Below are 21,639 nucleotides of genomic sequence, written 5' to 3' on the forward strand. Positions count from 1 at the left end.
GTCAGAATAATTAATAAGGATTCAACTTAACTAGTCATAATATAGTATTTGAAATTTCTGAATTATTTACTAGATAAATTTGTTTATAAAATGGCAAAAGGCCTTCTGATCATCTTCTGATCATCTGGTATTTAACTACCGTTGTGCACGAGTTCATGGTCACACTGGAAAGAACCGCTAGTGTTAATTTGCAAACACATGTCTTAAGAAAAAAGGAGTATTGTATGGTGATCGTGAAAATCTCGTCAAAAATGAGGATGCGCCAAAAACTGGCCTGCTGGCAGCAAATTCTGACCTCGTTGGGAACGAGTTCCATGTCAGAGCAGGAATGGAATACTATTTTCAAAGGGTTCCTTGATAGCTGGCTAAATCCCTACTGTATCCAAACCAGCTGCGTAAGAACTCTGCACATTTTATTCGAGGACTACTCGCTTATTTGTTTCTAATCAATCAACAGGATCCTAGCATACCTCTAAGACGAGAGTTCTTGGTCAGACCGAGAAAAGATCTGCAGGGAAACCATACGGGATCGGTGGCCACAATTCCAGAGTCCGCTGTTTTCCTGGAACCCACCAGTTCCAAAAAATTTCCTCCGTGTGAAGTTCCAAGTTCCATTAAGTCCCGTGATACCGTAGTAAATTCAACAGGTTCTGATTCTGGTAATAGAGAAAGATCTTCAAGTGTTTCGAATAAAAATCCTGGTGCATCCGAATATGCTAAAATCTGGAAACAGGGCAAAAGGCATTCGACTGTCAGTTCCTACAAAGCTGGAATTTCCAAGCGCAGAGATTCCAAACTCTTAAGTACGAAGCGGCGCCAAGATACATGTGAACCTGTCGGCAGAAGCCGAGAATCAAGTGTTTGTGCTGGCAATGGAAATGTTTTCAAGTGTAGAGACGTATCGCCTCATGCTCCAATCTTAAGTACCATCCAGACGAAAGATTCATGTGCTTCTCCAGATGTTCTTGTCTTAAATCCCAAGAACAGTGCGTCCAAGACAACAGAACGTCGAAATTCATTTAGTCCCACACAAGATTACAAAGCTCCTTCAGACAAAATAATCAAGCGTCGAAACACGTGTGTTCCCACAGATAATCCCCAATATTTAAAACTAAAAACCGGTAAGGGACAGAATTCAGGCGACAAACCTAAGAACAAACAGCAGCCCAAGCCTCCACCGCCATCTAAGCGCAACAACGAGTCCAAGGAATCAAGCGACGACTGCGATGACCAACTGCCGCTCTCAAAGTGGTTGCTAAAGATAAATCGTGATAAACCGAAAGCCCTTGATCTGTCCCACAAGATAGAGTTGACTCATAAATATTGCAGTCCTGCACCTGAGCAAGTGAAGCGAAAAAGAGGACGGCCCACACATAATAAAAAAGCACAGCCTTCAAGGCTGCCATCATTAAAAACTAATTTCACCGAGCAGGGTAAGCATTCAGCAGAGCTCCTAACTATAAAACCAAGAAGCGAGACGACTCAAGCAAAGCCACTGCGAAATTCACCTAAAAAACAGCCCAAACAGCTGAAACAGAGGCTTAAAAGGCCACATCAGAAAAAAACAACGTTGCTTCAGTTGCAAAAACTTTCAAAGACAAAGGGAAAGCAATCCATTCACGAAAAGATCAGTCAGCAGGCCAAAAACTTCCATAAAGCATCTGGACAGCAGAAGCCATCGACATCTCAAGTTCAAAGGAACACACCGCCAAACAAAATGAGGAACAATGGTGTAAAATCAGTAAGCAGTTTTATGGTATTTACGTTGCCTAACAACTTCCTTTTGTTACCGCAGATAAGTGCCAAAACGTTGATGCCTGCCCATATGCCACAGACTGCGATCAACTTGAAATGCTCAGAAATTCATGATCACGTTCAGAAGGATTTGGGCCAAAAAATCGATAGTACATGCGGGAGTCCAAAATATCAATACAATGTGCTTTACGAGCACAACTACAATATGTTTGGCGATGAGGATAACTTCCGGAGACCACAAGACTACGCACCAAACAAAATGGATGTGGATCAGCCACTGGTTGACGCCATAAAACTATCTAGTCCCGTGGGCGGCGAAGGGGCCAGCGTCGAGTTAAAACACGATGACGTGTATGACATACCAATGGGGATATTCCGTGAGGTGGAGGAGATTGATCGCTGTCTGGAGAATTTAAATAATAAAACACCCAGCGAGATCGATACCCAGCTAGTCCACACCAGCGAGTTCTTCGAGAATCTGACGAGACCATCGACAGCAGATGTAGGCAAATCCGAATTGATGGACTTATTTATGGGAGGAAATGAAGAGCTGGATTACGAGGACGACGATGACGATGTGCTCTCGATGGCTGCCTCCTGGGATGGACTCGACGATGAGCTCGAACCGATAGAGAAAACGGCGGAGCAGATACTCAAACCCGAGCCTTCCACAGAAACACTTAAGCCAATCGAAAAAGAAGATGCTCCACAAGTACAAAAGATAAAATCGTTTCGAATTCCAAAACTAAGTGCTGAAGATCTGAAGACACACCCCTCCGTGATGCGGTATCTCTACGAAATGGAGGAGTTGGAAAAGAATAGCAAGGTGGCTGTGCCGTCTTCACTAGCGGATCCCCCGTTCGCTGAATCCAATCGCAAGCAACGCGACGAAGCAACCGCTGCCCGACGGTCCAAAGAAATATTGCCAGTATTTGCTCCACCATATCGTGTAGCACCAGAATCGTGCACCAACAGCCCACAGTTTATACCACAAGTACCCATTCCCACGTCAGCCTCCAACCTAGAAGATGTTAACTGGATTGAAGAAGTTTTTGGGATAAGGTGCATGCAAAGCGTGGACAACAGATGCATCTCTTTCAATTGTGATCATACAATGCGCAGTTTGGGCGAAGTCCAGAGACGTTTGTTCAGAATGCACGAGGACACCCTGGTAAACCTCTACCGACAGACGATACGAAGCTTTTTCCTGTTTCAGACCTACTACACCTCGTTTGTAGACATCTTCGAATTTCGCCACCTGTGGAAGCATCTGCTAATCATGCTGGCCGACTGCCGGTTGTACAAAAGCATTTCAGCTCCCCTCCTGGTACACGCTTATGAAGCCCTCTATAAGTGCGGCATGCAGAAAGAGGCTGTGAAATGCATTATGGAGTATGTGTGGTTGCCATGCAAAGCGCATAAGTATCGCGATTTTATGCTAATGACGCTAAATATTCTGTGCAACGCTAACTGGGACGATTATTGCGATAAGCTCATGAAGCTGGACCAGGATTATAACTTTGAGATACCCCAAAAAAACTTGATCACCATACTCAAATCTTCCGTAGACCGCTCTGATAAATTTTCAAACGCCCTTAAGTTGATCACCCTACATCCAAATTCTATTTGTACCAACGAAACTATTATGTCGATTCTAAGCAGCACATCGAAAAGCTACAGACAGAATGAAAGTACGAGCGCAAGTCAGGGGCCGCCAGGAGCGGATTCTGGTCCTTCCTCGATTATTACACCATCTGCTGCCGTTCAGCCGTGTAATTTTAGACATCCGCCAATAGCCGCTTATAACTCAAATGAGAACCATAGTTTTCATTTTTCCAATGAATATTCGAACAATAAAAAATACCATGATTGAGCTAATTAAATTAATGGAAAATATCTGCTCCGTTTTGACATTTATCATAATCTCTTCATCTCCCTTGATAAACGCCAATCTCAATGAAGTTATCAAATGATTATTCCTACATGATTTTTAAAAATATTTTGTATTATCGAAACTATCAATAAAGTTCAGTATTATTTTCTATTAACAACTTTTATTACATTATAGTTAGAGTAGCACTAATTAAAATCGAGACTTTATATTTTATACAGATCAGACCTATCTCTTCTGCTTGCCCTTGCTCCAGTTTTTTTTGCCAAAACTCTTTCTTCCACCACCCACAGGCTTGTGGGAGCCGCCAACGGCGCCCATCGGTTTAATGCGTTTGCGTGCGCCCGTGAAGTTCTCCGAATCATCGTGGATGTCCCCGCCCCTCTTGTGACCCTTGCCACCCTTTGTATCTTCCAGATCCTTTAGCTCCAGTTTTGCGGTGCGCTGTGCCTCGGCCACTCGCTCTTGAAGGGCCATCACCTCATCCTCCTCGCACTTATACAGTGGTAGTTGCTTCCCCAACAGATGTTCGATGCGCTGATACAACTCAATGTCGTACTGGCTCACGAGGGTGATGGCTTTGCCGGAGCGACCCGCTCTTGCTGTTCTTCCCACGCGGTGGATGTAGTCTTTGCTGTGTGTTGGTATGTCAAAATTGACGACAACATCCACATGAGGAATGTCCAGGCCGCGGGAGGCCACGTCTGTCGAAATGAGTATTGACCGATTTTTAGCCTTGAATTTGTTTAAAGCAGCCAGTCGCTTGTTTTGCGACATTTGACCGTGCAGCGGAATAGCAGCCAATCCCAACGCACGAAGAATCAATGCTGTTTTAACCGTGTTATTGCATGTGCTGCAAAATATCATGAAACTGTTGCCTGCCAGTTCATTGAGGATATGAACCAAATACACATCCTTGTATTTAACAGGGATAAACAAATATGATTGCTGCAGCTGCTCAACCGTCTGATACTTGTTAGACACCTCTACCTTAACGGGATCCTTGAGGGAGGCGCGCTGCAGTTTTTTTACCTTCTTGGTCATAGTCGCACTGAACAGAAAGGTTCGTCGTTCACGTGGTAATACTTTCAGGATCTTGTCCAGTTCCACCTCAAAATCCATGTTAAGAATGCGATCCGCCTCGTCCATGACCAAGTATTTAATAGATTTAAGGTTAAAACCTTTCATGTTTTCTAGGTGATCAACCAAGCGACCCGGTGTGGCAATAATAATATGCGGCTTCTTGGCCAATTGAAGGCCCTGGGCTACCATGTCCATGCCGCCGACAACCACGCAGCACTTTATGCCAATCCCACTACCTGGAAAAACAGAGCTAGCATGAGTTTGGCAGATTTCAATTTAAGAATACGATAAATGGGAAGTTTTTTTACTCAGAGGTAGTGACGAATAAGAAAATAATAATTTCATGTTTTCGTTGATATACAAAATCAAAACAGTTTTAACATCACTGCGAAGTACAAGAAAATAAATTATGCGAAAACTCACCAAGGGCCTCAAACTGCTCGCCAATTTGAAAGGCCAGTTCCCTCGTGGGAGTTAACACGAGGGCAAAATACCGCTGCGGATTCTCGAGAAGGGCATGTAATATGGGTAGAGCGAAGGCTCCCGTCTTGCCGGAACCGGTCTCGGCCAGACCAATCACATCCTTGCCCTGTAAGGCTACAGGAATGGCTTCACGTTGGATCTTTGAAGGAGACTTCCACTTTAATTCGTCACATGCTTGACACAAAGTCTCATTGAGACCCTTCGAAAAAATATGTGAACATTATAATGAATTTGAAAGTGAATTGGAAGTAAGGCTCATACGAGATCTTTCCAGGTTAGCTTCTGATCCTCGGCTGTGTCGTCCTCCGGGTCGGAGTCTTTTGATGGATCGTATTCGCCATTTTGTGCCGCCTCGTCGTCCTCTTCTTCATAATCGTTATCTGCGATTTCATCTTCCTGCTCCTCCTCGCTACTTAGATCCTCCTCTTCGCCACTGGTTTGCAATTGGGTCTGTTCGTCCTCTGAAGTTTCCGACATTTTGTTACATGAGTTTCACCAAATTTCACGATACGGATATTACCAGTTCCAGCACGTGGTCGAAATGAAAGAGATCGGGACGGTAAAATGGAAATAGTAAATTACTTACGATAGTATCGATATAATTGGGTTTTTTAAGCTCTACAGATACTATGGTATACATGATTAATTTCGATAGCTTATTTTCGCAAATAGCTCATGCCCACTGCCGCTTAATAATGCTTGTAACTCATTCACACAGCGCAACGATATTAAACTATCGGAAAGAAAACTGTGATATTGGAACTGTGATATACAAAAATCGTTATTTTTCGGAAACCAAAAGGATAATAATAATGGTTTAATATTTTGATTCTGTCATTTTATTACAATTTGTGATAATGTTTGGTAATAGATTTCAGATTAATATTAATAAATATTCTTAAGTATTTAGATGTTTTCATACAAAATTGCTTCTTTGCCATCTAATGCAGTTTTTAATATTTAAATGAAGTCCGTTCAAAAAATTTAATGCGTCCTGGTTTATTTTATGTTTTGCTTACTTAGGAATTTAAAATATTTAATATAAGAATAAATAGTTCTAATAGTTAAACTGCCCTGTACATATTTTTTTTTGTCTATTTTTAACGATTTGGTGAAGTTTTGAAGAAGAATATTCGTACTAGTGCCCAAAATGAATTATGAGTTTCACGATATTGCTTACCCAATACTTGTTTCATTTATTTAAAAATCGATTAGCAGCAATATCAAAAACGATGCAGAACGGTCACAACTAACTAGATTGCTGAGTTTTCCAACACATGCTTGCCACAATCACAGAATTAATAGACGGTCACCCTCCTTCGATTATTAGTCTGAACCTATCGGAGCCTATCGTTCTTTAATATCGGGTCCTATCATATAAAATATTGATTAAATTTACGCAAATACAAAATTTTCTTGACCGATGCAAAGTAAGCCCAAAAATTAACGTTAGAAGGGGTATATATGGGAATAACTTGTGCGTTGCAGAGACCATACCAAATCATCACTTATCAGTTTGTGACTATCCGGTTGAAAAGTGAAAACGCCTACTAAAGAGAAACTAATACCTTTTGAAAGCGAGTAAAGGGGGTGATCCAATATTACATCCTGTCCATTGAGATCGCTTAATACTTTTGCAAATGCTTTACAGGTAAACCATAAAAATCCATTGTGAAAATTTGTGGGGGTGGTGGTGGATACTTAATAGGAGATAGACGTAGTAAAGAGAGCGGCGAAAAGAGTGAGCAGCAAAAGAGCGTGTATTTGATGTGTACTCAAAAGTGGCCGAAAAGAGCGCACTAATACACACACATACGGAACAAGGACGATAAAGAGGTAGAGCTTTCTCTGGAAACTAGGATAAAGTGTTTGTCCAAAATGAACCCGGCGGTGGATGCGTGGGCGGTGACCCCGAGGGAGCGTTTGAAGTACCAGGAACAGTTCAAGGCACTCCAGCCGCAGGCAGGATTCGTTACCGGCGCTCAGGCTAAAGGATTCTTTCTGCAGTCCCAGCTGCCGCCACTGATCCTTGGCCAAATCTGGTATGTATATGACGCCCCATGAATCATTTAACGATTACAGTTTTAATTCTTACTCATTTTCTTATCTCCAGGGCTCTGGCGGACACCGATTCCGACGGCAAGATGAACATCAATGAGTTCAGCATAGCCTGCAAGCTTATCAACCTCAAGCTGCGCGGCATGGACGTGCCCAAGGTTCTACCTCCTAGCCTGCTGACGTCCCTTTCCGGCGATGCCCAGAACACTCCCTCGTTGACGCCACGTGGCTCCACAAGCTCCATGAGCCCATTGGATCCACTCAAGGGAATGGGTCCGGCAGTCGCCACAGTTGTTCCCGCACCCGTTGTGGCTCCTCCGGTGGCTGCGGCTGCTGTCATCTCACCACCCGGAGTCTCAGTGCCTCCTGGCCCCACACCCCCCTCCAGCAATCCACCTAGTCGCCACATGTCCATTTCGGAGCGGGCGCCCTCTATCGAGTCTGTGTAAGCATCACTTAGAATTAAAATTCAATCTATGATTTAATATTATTATTATTAATTTAATTTTAGAATTGAATGACTAATTTTTTTAATTAAAAAAAATATCAGTAAAAACAAATGTATTAAATCGTATCTGCTCTTAACTCCTCAATAATTTTCTGTCCCTTTAGCAACCAAGGAGAATGGGCCGTTCAAGCTGGCCAGAAGCGCAAATACACGCAGGTGTTCAATGCCAATGATCGCACCCGATCTGGTTACTTAACTGGATCCCAGGCACGCGGCGTTCTCGTACAGAGCAAGCTACCCCAGGTCACGCTGGCCCAAATCTGGACGCTGTCTGATATCGACGGCGATGGACGGTTGAACTGCGACGAGTTTATTCTTGCCATGTTTCTGTGCGAGAAAGCCATGGCTGGTGAGAAAATTCCGGTTACCTTGCCCCAAGACTGGGTACCGCCGAACTTGCGCAAGATAAAATCACGGCCGGGATCGGTCTCTGGGATAGTGTCCCGTCCTGGCTCACAGCCGGCCTCTCGACACGCATCTGTGTCGTCCCAGGGCGGAGTGGGAGTCATCGATGCTGACCCGACAGCCGGACTACCTGGACAAAGTAAGTGCTTAATTAACTCCTTTGCCAAGTTGTTTATAGTCCATTTATAAACACATGTGATAATGCGTTCCCCAGCTTCCTTCGAAGACAAGCGTAAGGAGAACTATGTTAGGGGTCAAGCAGAGTTGGACCGTAGGCGCAAAATCATGGAGGATCAGCAGCGTAAGGAGCGGGAAGAAAGAGAGCGAAAGGAGCGTGAAGAGGCTGATAAGCGTGAAAAGGCTCGTTTGGAGGCTGAGCGTAAGCAGCAGGAGGAATTGGAGCGACAGCTTCAACGCCAACGAGAAATTGAGATGGAGAAGGAGGAGCAGCGCAAGCGGGAACTGGAGGCTAAGGAGGCGGCCAGAAAGTGAGGACATTAATCTTGCTTTGAGCGACAATAAATTCATACATTTTCTATTGCATCAGGGAGCTGGAGAAGCAGCGCCAGCAGGAATGGGAGCAGGCTAGAATTGCTGAAATGAACGCACAGAAGGAGAAGGAACAAGAGCGTGTTCTTAAGCAGAAGGCACACAACACCCAGCTTAATGTAGAGCTGAGCACACTAAATGAAAAAGTATTATTCGGTTATAACTAACCTGCTTGACTGGATAATCTAACTAACGCGGCTTATTACAGATCAAAGAACTTTCGCAGAGAATTTGCGACACTCGCGCTGGCGTGACCAACGTAAAGACCGTAATCGACGGGATGCGCACCCAGCGCGACACTTCCATGTCTGAAATGTCGCAGCTAAAATCACGCATTAAGGAGCAGAACGCCAAACTGCTTCAGCTCACCCAGGAGAGAGCAAAGTGGGATGCCAAGAGCAAGGCTAGCGGCGCTGCCTTGGGAGGGGAGAATGCGCAGCAAGAGCAACTGAATGCAGCATTTGCCCACAAGCAGGTGAGCTTTGGCATATCCGAAAAGTCTTAGTTTTAAACGGGATCTCCATAATATTATTTTCTTTAAACATGTATTTCTTTTTTAACAGTTAATTATCAAGCAAATAAAGGACAAAGTCGTGAATATTAGTAAAGATATTGAGTCAAAGAAGGAGGACATCAACACTAATGAAGAACAGATGTCTGAGCTCAAGGCCGAGCTTTCCGCCCTAATCACAAAGTGCGAAGATCTGTACAAGGAATACGATGTGCAGCGCACCTCAGTGCTGGAATTGAAGTACAATCGAAAGAACGAGAGTAGCGTAACCTCTGCCTGGGACACAGGCACTTCCAGTGCTTGGGGGGAGACGGGAACAACTGCAAGCGACCCTTATGCAGTGGTGAGCAATGACATCTCCGCACTGGCAGCTCCAGCTGTGGACTTAAGTGGACCGGCCCCAGAGGGATTCGTCAAATATCAAGCAGTATACGAGTTCAACGCTCGCAACGCCGAAGAGATTACTTTCGTGCCTGGTGACATTATTCTGGTTCCATTGGAGCAGAACGCTGAGCCGGGATGGTTGGCTGGCGAGATAAATGGCCACACCGGCTGGTTTCCTGAATCCTATGTGGAGAAACTAGAAGTCGGTGAAGTTGCTCCTGTAGCCGCTGTCGAACTTCCGGTTGATGTTCAAGGGGCTACCGTGGCTGACACCTACAATGACAATATCAATACCACCTCGGTTTCAGCAGCTTCCGAAGATCCGATTGCCAAAGGCGATGTCGAGTATTACATAGCCGCATATCCTTATGAGTCCGCCGAGGAGGGCGATTTGAGCTTTGGTGCCGGTGAGATGGTCATGGTCATCAAGAAGGAGGGTGAGTGGTGGACAGGTACCATTGGTAGTCGCACGGGCATGTTCCCCTCAAACTATGTCCAGAAGGCAGATGTGGGCACAGCGAGCACAGTCGCTGTAGAACCGGTAGAATCTATGGACCAGGTAAGTGGATAGCTTATCAGTAATATAGATTAGTGTGGAGCCATTTGCTTTTTAAATCGATTGGAACTAGAATGAAGAATTCTAAGAATACTAAGTTCACAAAACCGTGTACATTTTCTATTATATTAAAACATTGTTCATATTATTTATGTTCAAAAGAGAAATATTAATGTAGTTTCCCAATGTCCAGAGTCGTGTCTAACCGTTGCCCTCATGTTCATCTACTAATCCAATGCTTTTCATGTGCTGTGCTTTTTGCCACCGTTGTAACACTTGCACTGACCCAGGAGACGACGCTAAACGGCAACGCTGCTTACACCGCTGCTCCCGTGGAGGTACAGGAGCAGCTTTACGAGCCGCTGCCTGTTCAGGAGCCCAGCGAACAGGCGATTTCAAGCCCAGGCGTTGGCGCTGAGGATGCGCACGAAGACCTCGACACTGAAGTTTCCCAGATCAATACACAGTCCAAAACACAAAGCAGCGAGCCTGCCGAGAGCTACAGCCGACCCATGTCACGCACCTCTTCCATGACACCCGTAAATAGTTGACACAGCCCGTTACCATTTCATTTATAGTTTCATTTGATTAACCCGCATTTTTTTCTTAATAATTTTCAGGGAATGCGGGCCAAGCGGTCTGAGATTGCACAAGTAATCGCGCCCTATGAGGCAACCAGCACAGAACAGCTTTCCCTGACGAGAGGCCAGTTGATAATGATCCGTAAGAAGACGGACTCCGGCTGGTGGGAAGGTGAGCTGCAGGCAAAGGGCCGCCGGCGCCAGATCGGATGGTTCCCGGCCACCTATGTAAAAGTTCTCCAAGGCGGCCGCAATAGCGGACGAAATACTCCAGTTTCCGGAAGTCGTATAGAGATGACTGAGCAGATCTTGGGTTGGTTTTGTAATATTCATTTTATCTTTGATTTTATCTAAATCGTTTTTCATACAGACAAGGTCATTGCACTCTATCCGTACAAAGCACAAAATGATGACGAGCTGTCGTTTGATAAAGACGATATCATTAGCGTTCTGGGTCGGGATGAGCCAGAGTGGTGGCGTGGCGAGCTGAATGGCCTTTCCGGCCTTTTCCCAAGCAATTATGTGGGACCCTTCGTAACGTCCGGTAAGCCAGCGAAAGCTAATGGCATCACCAAACAGTGAATCTCACCTGCCGATCCAGCTCTCTGCGTAGCTCAGTTCTCTAGTTACACATTCCGTAGACATATTACGTTATTTTTACTATTATTTTCGAATTATCAATGCCAATAAGTTCTCGCCTTTCGCTATAGAAACCCCCCTCTTTAGTTTTTATTTGTTGCAATATTCCCAAGATGTATCTAATTGTTAATTGTGATTATTTAGTTTTTAGATTTACTCCTAAGTTTATCCCTAGCGACTTCTTTTTTTCGTTTAGCTAATTTCTAGTGTCAATTCATTTATGTATTTATTCAGTCTGCTTAATTATATTTTGTATTTTAATATTTGTATTTTGTACATAAATTAAAAGAATTAAATGCAATTTCGATCTTAATGGCCAACAGGAAACGTATAACGAGGCCTCGGTTTTGGCCTGTAAGCGGCAGCAAGCACTTGCTTACAAAAATACCGATAAAGAACCTACACGATCCCTTCGGAATTGGGTTAACTTAAGATCAGCAGCATCAATATCCTCCGTAACTACCTAGCCGGAATTAATACAGTATTCTGCAAGCCCAAGAAGTTGGCTTCTTTCATCGTTCAACCTGAAAGATTATTCAAAATGTTTATCCTATTCGGAGTAAAATTCCCTTAACTTGATAGAATTAGTAACCAAATCTCCTCTGAAATCATTTATAAAATCCTTTCACGTTCGTAACAAATCAAACGTAAAATACAACCGAATTCTAGTAAGTCACATTTTAAAGGGTTTATATAATAATCTGCATATGCAAACTACAATATACATAAGGATATCAAATGACACTGGAAATTTCGTTGTATGTAGTTGTGTTTATCGATCAAATCCAGAATATTCAGCCGTTTTTTTTTCTCCGAATGCTACACAAATACGCAAATAGTATCTATAACGATGGTTTTCTGAGTTTTCATATATTATCCGAATGTAATTGTATATATTTAAAGTATTAAAACCAAAAGAGGGAGTTAATATTATTGTTAACTAAATATTAAGCATGATGACCATTTACTTATATCATTATAAAGACATCAAGATTAATGGAAATAACGGGAAATATATTTGTAGTAGCTTAACTTCAGTTTAAATTTTAAAATAACATACTTGATTAAATGACTAAGTTAAGTGCTTGTCTCAACTGCCATAACTGTATTAATTAACCGTGCGTTGTCTCATTGATAAATGTTACATTTGTTTGCAATGTAAAAGTTAAGTATGTACAAAATCCACACATAGTTTTTTTAACCTGATTGGATTGACAGTCGGATATTATAGAGAGCCACGTTATGCTGTTCGAATTATTCTATGCTAGTTACATTTAGTATATTTAACAAATCACCCACATGTATCTACGCTATCCCGTTCATATGAAGAAACACTATCGAATGCCTTTCAAAAATGATAACCAAACAGTCACCATACATGGACTTACCTAATCGTAACTTGTTATTGCATACCACGACTACTTATGCGTCTATAACTATATTAAATGAAAGCTAAGTAAAGAATCGTTATGAGCCCCGCACGGTTGTGATCAGTTGGTGCTATAATCCCAACTAATCGGCGGCTGGGTGGGGAACTTCTACAAGCATAGACACATTTTTATGTAGCAAATGTTGGGTTGTTTAATTCCACATATATATTGTACTAATAACTTTAAATGAACCACAAAGGAAGCATATACATAATATAATATATACAGAAAATACTACAATTTCTTTAGAAAAAACAAAGCAAAAATGTTAATGGAGATATTCGTACATTCCGCGTCCCGCATATACACTCCTGCATACATATAATGCTCATACATATAAGCGTATTTGTTTAATCGTTACAAAAGTTTGTTATTGTAAACAATGCTTAAGCGGAATTACTGACGAGGCGCAATCCCGATCAAATGCATAAGCACACTCACCTACACTAGGAATCACTTTAAATGCGAAATGGTGACCATCGATATATTTACCTATATACAAGCTGAGCTGTGGAGAACTTAAAGAAATCTTCTACAGACACACAATGCATTCGAGTAAATATAACGTGAATTCTTCTAGAAAAACAAAACAAAAAATACCATAAAGCATTGAAAAATATCAGTTTCAAAGATAGACAAAAATAAAATGAAAAGAGGAAAAATATTAAATTAAAATATGAAAATAACAAATTACACATACTTGGTGCAATAAATGTATAAAAGAAATTCAAACAGAATGCTTACGTTTTTATAATGGTCAATTCAATTAATTAAAAGGTTTAGTATATACGTTAAAGAGTATGTAACAAGTAGAAGGAGATTCCATCCCCAGAAAGTGAGTGCATTCAGGATCTTTAGACCAGTTGATATGACCAGTCCGGCTGTCGAGATCTCGTGACCGAGATCTCGGGAAGTAGATTAGGAATGTAGATTCAAGTAAGGCCTACGCAGCGCAGGCTTGTTTTAACCATTGTAACGCACTCTTAAGACAATCGTCCATTACGGTGAGGAATGGCTGACGCTCATGTTCTTAAGAAATGATATTTTGCTTAGACCACCAATTCTTATCTACGTATCAATCATGTTCAATCGGTATTAAAAGCCTTCTACAAGATACCTAAAAGGCAATTAAAAAGAGCCATCTGCAGCTATCGATTTCTGCCTGCTACATCACTCGCTTTCCTGTTTGCACATCTCCATCTCTTTTGCATATCCTAGCTGAGTAACGGGTATGTAATAGTCGTGACATTCGACTATAGCGTCCTCTTGTTAAATAAGTAGATTGAATTCATTGATTGCAATTGCGAACTTAATGGTTTGTACACCCACTAATGCATTTAAAAGAGTACTCATAATAATAATGCCTGTTAACCCACAGAGATTGAGCCGGGTCAAGGTGCCGGTGATAGAAGATCCAAAGGAATGCAGCGCTTATGGCAACAGTGGCGCGGATGTTATACCGACCAGGGTTGTGAGAACGAAGATGTATCCAACAATAAGGTGAAGGGCACTATTCAAGCTGTACACATAACAAAGCGGCGGGATGGCCAACTTATGGGATGTGCCTATGTCCGGTTTAAGTGCAATGAGCTGTTGGCGAAGTCCATACTTAAGCAAAATGGGCATCAATTGGTTGGTAAAACAGTGGTGGTCGACTGGCAGCCAGAAATGCAGAAAAAACGATTTGCTCCGTGGCGTTGCTGGTGAAACAAAACACACCTATACAACTATCTTCAGCTGATAAATTGCAAGCGTCGGCTTAGTTTGTTTTGCTTTCCTCAGTAATTTTATTTTTAGTAAAATTTTCTTATAAATTATTTAAAATCAGTTTAACAATTTACAATTCTTTGTTTAGGTTTTGCATCGAGTGTTTTTACTACATTTTTGTTTATCTTGCGCTAAAAATATTTATTTATGGTTTTTAAGTATGCACAACTTAGGGCCTATGCTATGAAAATTGCAAACACGTTCTCGATTTAGTCAGGAATTGAATTCAATATTAGTTTCCTTAAGCAAGTAATTTATGAGCGAGCGTCCATAATAAAAAATGTTGACACCACAATTGATGTTGACTTTGAAATTCTGTTGAAAAATTTATTTTTTTTATTTATATTATAACACAGCTCTGACTTTAAGGTTTTCTCTCTAATGATTTCTTTCAAAATGACAATTTCCAAGAGTCAGCTTATCTTTTAGCTGCTTATTGTCTTACTGATAAAAATAAAATGTGAAATACTAAGAAAACAAATTCTATCTGATTTGGCCAAAGGCATTCTTATATAGATCCTAAAGGGATTACAAACTACTACGTTTACAGGTATGTAGATGGATTAATCAAAGGTCGGTACTATGCGTGTTGCCCGTGAGTGTGAAAATATATATATTTATTTTGTGTTAATCGTAGTAGGTAGGTATGTGTTCCATTTCCACTCTTTACCGTTAGCAGTCCACGCAAGTATATTTAGGTAGGTAGGTTCCAGCATATGTCCCATTCTGGATATCGGCAACTGTGTTCTCAGTTGGCTCAGTGTGTCCAGTTGGGTCTGGTCTGGTAATTAGAGTTCGTTCTTCTAATGCATCTTCAAATCTATGTCAGCATAGTAAATCTATTTGTTTCAACTATTCCTAGTCTTTACGTGGGCTTTGAGCACGTTTATATCCTTTATGCTTGGTAAGCTCAATCCTAGTCATGCAGTCAAGTTCCACACAGACGCTCTTGCAAAACTCTCGTTCGTTCAAACATGATCCATTGGGCATTTTAACGTTATCGTTCGTAAATGTTTATAAAAATAATTTTAAATTACATAACTCTGTCCGTTTTCCTGTCCACACCAGTTACTCTACTTGTATATATTTCATAGTTAGGGTAAGTTAAAGTTTTGCTGAACTGTCTCTACGAAGTCTGGAATAAAGGAAGGCTGGATAAATTCAACAAGATGTGAGATCTCATAGAAAAGACAATAGAAAAACTGTTGTTTAAAACCGTCTATTCAGCACCGTCTCCGACTCATACAGTTCCAAAGGTTATTGCTGTTTCCAAAACAGTTTCGAAATACTCCTAAACTTTATTTATAGTGATGAATGATGCAAGTTTAGTAACAGTTCCAGCTGAGAACAACTTTACTGCATTATTTTTAGTATTAACTCTGCGGTTATTTACAAATTAATTGCTTAAAACTCTTTAATAACTAAGGCTAAAATGGAACCAAACTCTGCATTATCAAAAGTACGCGCCTAAGTACTGTATGCAACACATAATCGCAATGTGATTTTCAGTTAGTAAATTTTTCTAAATTACAAGTAAAGAAATAAACTTTAGTTGTAAGCTTAATATGAACTTTGGCTACGCTGTGTTAATTATTAAACAATTTATTTTCTTCCGTGTTATTATGAAACACATTAACTGAAATTACTAAATTATTTTTTTGTATATATGTTTCTGGTACATAATAACAATTGATCGGGACTAAACACAATATGGAAGTTAAATATTCTGAAAAGCGACTTAAACGACCAAGAAGAAATGAATTAAGATATTTAAATCTGGTGTTATATACAATTTTTGCTACTCCCTTAAATATGCATTTGTCCGATTCATGTGTTAATATAATTATAAAGCTGTTTGTTATAAACCTTTTTTGAAACAATTTTTCAACGTTTTTTTCCACTTTTTTTCTTATGAACTAGGTCATTTAATTGTGTGCTTAGGAGTTAGTTAGTAGAACTTTTCGTACGGGAATAAACGCAGCCGCAAACTTTTTGAATTGTGAGATGGTGGTGCCGAGACCGATGGCCCGTCATCCTCCAGATCGTCCTTCACGTCGCCATCCGTGCTTGATACTCAAATGATGCTTTCGTCGTTGTTGCGGGTCAGCCTAATGCTAGTCGTGGTGGTAGGGGCGGTGTTGGCTTCTGATCCGGATCCTGGACTAGATCCCGATCTTCTGCCCGAGGCCGGTGTTGTAAAAGTGGTGACCACAATGTTTTCGTCATCGTAGGAATCAAAGTCCTCGTCCTCATCATCATCATTCTCATCGGAGTCGGTTTCGGAATCCTCGTAGTCCAACAGCGCCTTGGTCACCTGGTTTTTCCGGCCCGCATGAGTCACGCCAGCCCCGCCCACCGCACCGGCGTTCATGCGACGGATCTGAGCACGAGGCGTGTTGGATGGGCGTGACAGGAGGGGTTCCCTCCCGCTCATTCGCATTAAAAGCTCACTGTTCGCTCCACCAGCTGTGGACAATGGTGCTCCCTCCCATTCATCCGAGTCCGCCGGCTCACACAAGGACTTGGAGTGTCCATGCTGGTACGACGACTCCTCTGGTATTGTGTCTCTGTTGGTGGAGGTGTCGTGTGGAGTGTGCGGTGGTTGTAGGGTGTTGGTGGTCGATGGTGGGATGATGTGAAAAGAAGGCGAAAAAAGTTAATGTCAAAGTTGTGATAAATTTTGGCTAATGATTTCTTTTGGATATTCGTATGGGTGAATGCTAGCATGAGAGGCTATATCTAATTTAGGTATGCATATTTATATAAAACTTTGTAAAAAACGTAAATTAATAATAAGTTAATAATAAAATATTTTAAATATATTTTAAACACTACATTTAAGCAAATTAAAGTGGAACAAGAAGATGGTAAGAAAAACTCACAAGGAAGTCATGTTTAAGGCACAGTATAACAGTTCTACTTAACATTCAACTTTTTGCACTACTGCACTTTATAAATGGGTACGATACAATTTTTTTGAGTCCGCTGTTTGAATTTTTATTGTAAATTTAGATTAAGTAAAAAAATTCGGATTAGCACAGAGAAGAGTGTAGGCGTTAATAAGGTTCGATTGTTAGTTGTGCTAAGCCTAGGCACTGTCTTATGCGTATAACACTGTGGATAGATACTTCTTCTAATACTTACACATAGTTCGTGTGATTAAAGCCGTTTATAGATACACCTTAGGCATAGAAATTGTGTCTAGGGAAAGTTATCACAGGTGTTCTCAATTGTATAACAGTTTGGTGTCAGTGTGTGCTTGTGTGCGTGTAGAGATATGGTGTGTTTGTGCATTTTGTGTACAGTGTACCTAGTTAAGTGCACTGGCTCTGTGCTCGTTTCGGATTTAATTAATCAGATTCAATTAAGACGCCGCTAAAAAGTATAATTTTTCATCAAATTGTTGACCAATCTAGTTTGTTCATTAACCAGTTATAGTTAGGGATTTAGTTTGAATTTTTTTTTCCCCGATTGGAATTACTCACAAACAAGTAAACAAGTAAATTATCTTTCAGAAAAATATATGTTTGTATGTGTTATCTGCATTATCTTCACATATATTGTGTGCTAAACATTGCATATGCGTAAAAACACCAGCCGTGCGAATTAATAGTGGTCAGGGCTCGTATAAAATATATTAAACGAAGTGCAACCACAAAACTCAATGAACAAAATAAATAATTAGGTTGTACTACAGTCGCATACTTGTTTTATTACTGTACTAGGACTGTTATACAAAGAATGGGTACAACTCAATCAAAATTCAACAACTGCAGTAGCCCAGCATAATTTATGCAAAGTAAAATATTGCCTGTCACTAAATCAATCGATCACATCACCAATTAACAACAACCTGATTTCAAAGTTATGTATGTACAGTAGGTAAAACGGCGAAATTTGTTGGGCTAGTTCAGATATCTGTGTTGAGTGAGTGCAGGAAATTAAGTTTAAAGCCAATTGCAAGATTAATATTTCGGAATCGATTCAAGTAAGGTCTCCTGTACTGTAATTTCGGTTGAAGTCAAAAAAGAGAGCGTTGGCAAAATGTATCCTACAAGGGTACAACCAGTTACTCTACAATGATATGCACTGATCTGTGGCTCTATATACAGTACACAGTACAGTACACAGTACAGTGTGGTTAAAATCGGGAGTTATCGTATGCACGTCAGTATACGCGGTATTTGGGAATTGACTTTCTTTTCACTAAGGATTGAATTTCGTTAATGGTCGGTTTGGTTGGTCAAGACATTTTGGGTTCGCTGCCATTTTAGATCTTTACTTTGTATGGGACGTATATGTAGCGTTTTCCTCCGATTTCGGAGAGGTTGTCGTCGAGTTTGTCGCGCTTGCTGATGTTGTATCTGTTGAATTGTTGGTGGTGTTGTTCTTGGTGGTTGATGTGCTTGTAGGTTTTATTGTAGTTGTTGTTGTTGAAGTAGTAGGAGGTGGAGGAGAAGGGCTTGTAATCATGGCTGACCCTAGTGAATTAGTTGCTCCCGTACTAAATTGTAAAATTCTACTGGGCCTTCGTCCAGTTGCAATGAGTCTGTAAAATAATCATCACAATAAAAGACACAGACGAGGCTCAACCACACAATATCCACATACACTGAATAGGGGCTTCTGGAGTATAATATTGAAAATGTAAGCGATATTGTTACTTAGCGACAAAGGGTGCAACTGAAGAAAAGAAGTGGATAAGTTGGCGTGGAGAGTAAGCGGAAAGATTATTCGGAACCTGGGAAAATACGCTTGAAAACTGGTTGGAATAATTATTACAGCTTAAGAATGAAAAAATAAAAATTTGTACTACTTTAAAATAGTTAAAAGGTTAAAAGCAGGAAAGTATGAAAGCTAAGCTACTAAATACTTTTAAGATTTGAAGGTAAGCCAATAACAAATCATAGTGTTTCAAGTATTTGTAAGCTTTTAATGAACAGGCGTAAAATTAAGAAACTATAGCTGAAATGGGTTTTTTAGCTAGCACTTTGGGAAAAGTGCACAGAACTCCGTCAACAGGACTTTTCTACCCGGAATGTATGACCCAGTTTAAGAACAATATTACCAATATTTATATTACCATTTTAGGATTAGTAGCAAGATTTATTTAATTTAGAATTACGCTTACAAATATTACTCCGTTTAATTTATGGCCTTTTAATGAACGCCTAGGCTAGCTTTATCTAAGACCCATTTCAGTTTGATAGAAAACGCAAAGAACTTGATTACTTTTCCACAAAACCATAAAGATTGAAAATAATGTGTGCAGACTTTTGGTGTCTGACGAAGTGAACATAGAACTTACCCGCTTAGCTCAAGCATGGAGCCCCTGCGTACGTTCCGCCGGTGACTGGCCGTAATCGGGAATGGGCCGGAATGACCGTCCGGACCTATCTGATGCGTTCCGGCGCCCAGAGAACTGGACGAAATCGACTGGGAGCGCTTGTCCAGCCGCGGATTGTGCATGGACGACGATGGAGTGTTGGGCGGCTGGCTGGACATGGGCACCATCATCGTGTCGGAGCCAGTGGCGGCAGAGTCCATGGCTCCAGTGCTTCCGATGCCAACGCTCCCGGCCTTCGAACTGGAACTCTCACGTCGGAAGAGACCTATGACGGACTTGGGCTGTTTAGGCTTGTTTATACCACCTTTGTTGCGGGATCGTTGAACGCGTTTTCAGTAGTTTTTACAGGGAGTACGTGTCGTGTATCGTGTGAAACGTTGTGGGTTGTGGGTGTACAAGTGGGCAACAGTTATCGGGGAAAACCAATCCGGGGAAAAGAGAGAAAGAAAAAGGAACATTTAGGAAAGCTCCAACGAAATGAACGTCAAATCAGTAAAGACACATAAAAATTGGGTGCAATTTCGCCATCGGGTATCACTTTACATTTAGACAAGTAAGAAGCCACATTGATATATAAAAATTTGCTTGAGCTTACATAGATAATAAACAACTTTACGGAACTTTGTAGAATTAATTATACATTTAAAGTTTCTGTATCTATTATATGTGATTAGGGTTATGTATTTCCCAAGTTTTAGGTATCTTGGGTAACTAGAGAAATTAAAAATAATGCAAAATCAAGTAGCACTCTTTTTCCTGTAGTTTTGCCAATTCACAAAGAGTAATAAACTGAGGACATAATTATTCAGTATAGACAGAAGAATCTTAGAAGAGCCCTCTCAGAACTATTTAGAAGTTGTTGTGTGTATTGTCACAAAAAACCTTTGATTACCTAGGAATGTTGCACTGGGGGAATTGTAGGCCAAGTACTCCTTGTTGGAGGCCCAAGCGGGGAACTCGTTCTGCTGCACTGCATCCGTGCATTCGTCACCCTGCCTTTTCCAAGGCAACTGGGATTCCGTGGCGGTGGGCGTGGCCACACGCCTTTCTCCGTCGGATTCGCGGGACAGATTACGATCCTCCTCGGGAATGGGATGTTCGGCCACTAAATCACAAACACAAATTTCGAGAAATATGAATGTATGAAAATGTTTATATTTTAGGGAAAAATAAAACTATTGGCTTTGCTTTGCATGCAGCGTTCAGTTTTAACTGTTGTTTTGGTTTTCAGCTGTCGATTGCTTGGTGGTTGGCCAATTCTGCGTATATTTTGAACATATTTAAAACTCAAGCGTAGTCGATGACACAAGGAATAAGGCAAAAGACAAAAAAGGTGCATGTAACTAAAGATAAATCAGGCTTCACAGAACAAAATGAAAGTCTTCACTTTTCCTTGGCGACAGATTGATTTATATTATATGTATATATATATATATTGCATTATATATGCATTATATTACATTATATATATAAAGGGTCTACCCAGACAGGCCCATTTAAGCTAAGTTAAATTTGTTGATATTTTGCGATTTTTTTTGCCAAGCAAGGGTTATTTCTGCATAGGTTTAATGCTCCGAGGACCATTTCATGAAAAACATCCACACATTATAAATTTGTTTTCGAAGAGTAAAAACAAATTAAAAATATTAAACAAAAATTTGGTCATGCACAAAAATGCCATGCTCTGTTACG

The 21,639-nt window shown here is 40.9% G+C and overlaps 4 protein-coding genes across 35 annotated transcripts in view; 2 read left to right on the plus strand and 2 right to left on the minus strand.

Annotated features, from left to right (window-relative positions):
• The first annotated feature begins 175 nt into the window (after positions 1 to 175).
• LOC122613442 (protein deadlock) lies at positions 176 to 3,651 on the plus strand. 3 transcript variants are annotated; one of them, XM_043787627.1, is made up of 3 exons: positions 176 to 395; positions 458 to 1,741; positions 1,796 to 3,651. In XM_043787627.1, the coding sequence occupies exons 1-3, from the start codon at positions 225 to 227 to the stop codon at positions 3,626 to 3,628; spliced, it is 3,288 nt and encodes a 1,095-aa protein (XP_043643562.1). In that variant the 5' UTR covers positions 176 to 224; the 3' UTR covers positions 3,629 to 3,651. The 3 variants fall into 3 exon arrangements, with proteins under 3 accessions (XP_043643562.1, XP_043643563.1, XP_043643561.1); XM_043787628.1 differs by having other exon boundaries at positions 458 to 1,732; XM_043787626.1 differs by having other exon boundaries at positions 458 to 3,651.
• A 138-nt stretch (positions 3,652 to 3,789) lies between these two features.
• Positions 3,790 to 5,788, minus strand: LOC122613444 (probable ATP-dependent RNA helicase DDX47). 2 transcript variants are annotated; one of them, XM_043787630.1, is made up of 4 exons: positions 5,733 to 5,788; positions 5,474 to 5,673; positions 5,153 to 5,411; positions 3,790 to 4,965 (listed from the first exon to the last, which is right to left on the minus strand). In XM_043787630.1, exon 4 carries the CDS (start codon positions 4,922 to 4,924, stop codon positions 3,875 to 3,877), a length of 1,050 nt encoding a protein of 349 aa, XP_043643565.1. In that variant the 5' UTR covers positions 4,925 to 4,965; positions 5,153 to 5,411; positions 5,474 to 5,673; positions 5,733 to 5,788; the 3' UTR covers positions 3,790 to 3,874. The 2 variants fall into 2 exon arrangements, with proteins under 2 accessions (XP_043643565.1, XP_043643564.1); XM_043787629.1 differs by having other exon boundaries at positions 5,474 to 5,781.
• Positions 5,789 to 6,525: 737 nt separating this feature from the next.
• On the plus strand, positions 6,526 to 14,540 carry LOC122613753 (intersectin-1). Of its 5 annotated transcripts, none has more exons than XM_043788113.1 (12): positions 6,526 to 6,642; positions 6,864 to 7,254; positions 7,326 to 7,715; positions 7,883 to 8,322; positions 8,398 to 8,671; positions 8,731 to 8,878; positions 8,941 to 9,207; positions 9,296 to 10,186; positions 10,474 to 10,722; positions 10,804 to 11,077; positions 11,135 to 11,308; positions 14,212 to 14,540. In XM_043788113.1, exons 2-12 carry the CDS (start codon positions 7,091 to 7,093, stop codon positions 14,538 to 14,540), a joined length of 3,600 nt encoding a protein of 1,199 aa, XP_043644048.1. In that variant the 5' UTR covers positions 6,526 to 6,642; positions 6,864 to 7,090. The 5 variants fall into 5 exon arrangements, with proteins under 5 accessions (XP_043644048.1, XP_043644053.1, XP_043644051.1 ...); XM_043788118.1 differs by lacking the exon at positions 14,212 to 14,540 and adding an exon at positions 11,727 to 12,339; XM_043788116.1 differs by lacking the exon at positions 10,474 to 10,722.
• A 2,121-nt stretch (positions 14,541 to 16,661) lies between these two features.
• Positions 16,662 to 21,639, minus strand: part of LOC122613750 (sodium/hydrogen exchanger 3) — a 28,182-nt gene continuing 23,204 nt past the window's right edge. For 19 of the 25 annotated variants that reach the window (XM_043788093.1, XM_043788108.1, XM_043788109.1 and 16 more), the window contains 3 exons: positions 20,840 to 21,052; positions 19,909 to 20,251; positions 16,662 to 17,167 (listed from right to left, as the gene is read on the minus strand). In XM_043788093.1, the coding sequence (XP_043644028.1) occupies positions 16,675 to 17,167; positions 19,909 to 20,251; positions 20,840 to 21,052 (1,049 nt within the window). In that variant the 3' untranslated portion in view covers positions 16,662 to 16,674. Of the gene's footprint in view, positions 17,168 to 17,744; positions 17,976 to 18,010; positions 19,150 to 19,908; positions 20,252 to 20,839; positions 21,053 to 21,639 lie in introns of those variants that run through there. The other 6 variants (XR_006325704.1, XR_006325703.1, XR_006325706.1 and 3 more) reach the window with 4 other exon arrangements.

This window comes from Drosophila teissieri, chromosome 2R, assembly GCF_016746235.2.
Source record: "Drosophila teissieri strain GT53w chromosome 2R, Prin_Dtei_1.1, whole genome shotgun sequence".
NCBI classification, from domain to species: domain Eukaryota; kingdom Metazoa; phylum Arthropoda; class Insecta; order Diptera; family Drosophilidae; genus Drosophila; species Drosophila teissieri.

Bases quoted from the DNA above. Each gene is read 5' to 3' on its own strand.
- LOC122613442 (XM_043787626.1), top strand. From the start codon at position 225: ATGGTGATCGTGAAAATCTCGTCAAAAATGAGGATGCGCCAAAAACTG. The intron at 396-457 runs GTAAGAACTCTG...ATCAATCAACAG, and splicing joins ACTGTATCCAAACCAGCTGC to GATCCTAGCATACCTCTAAG.
- LOC122613753 (XM_043788113.1), top strand. From the start codon at position 7,091: ATGAACCCGGCGGTGGATGCGTGGGCGGTGACCCCGAGGGAGCGTTTG. The intron at 7,255-7,325 runs GTATGTATATGA...TCTTATCTCCAG, and splicing joins CTGATCCTTGGCCAAATCTG to GGCTCTGGCGGACACCGATT. The intron at 8,879-8,940 runs GTATTATTCGGT...GGCTTATTACAG, and splicing joins TGAGCACACTAAATGAAAAA to ATCAAAGAACTTTCGCAGAG.
- LOC122613444 (XM_043787629.1), bottom strand. From the start codon at position 5,689: ATGTCGGAAACTTCAGAGGACGAACAGACCCAATTGCAAACCAGTGGC. The intron at 5,412-5,473 runs GTATGAGCCTTA...ATTTTTTCGAAG, and splicing joins AGCTAACCTGGAAAGATCTC to GGTCTCAATGAGACTTTGTG. The intron at 4,966-5,152 runs GTGAGTTTTCGC...CTGTTTTTCCAG, and splicing joins CGAGCAGTTTGAGGCCCTTG to GTAGTGGGATTGGCATAAAG.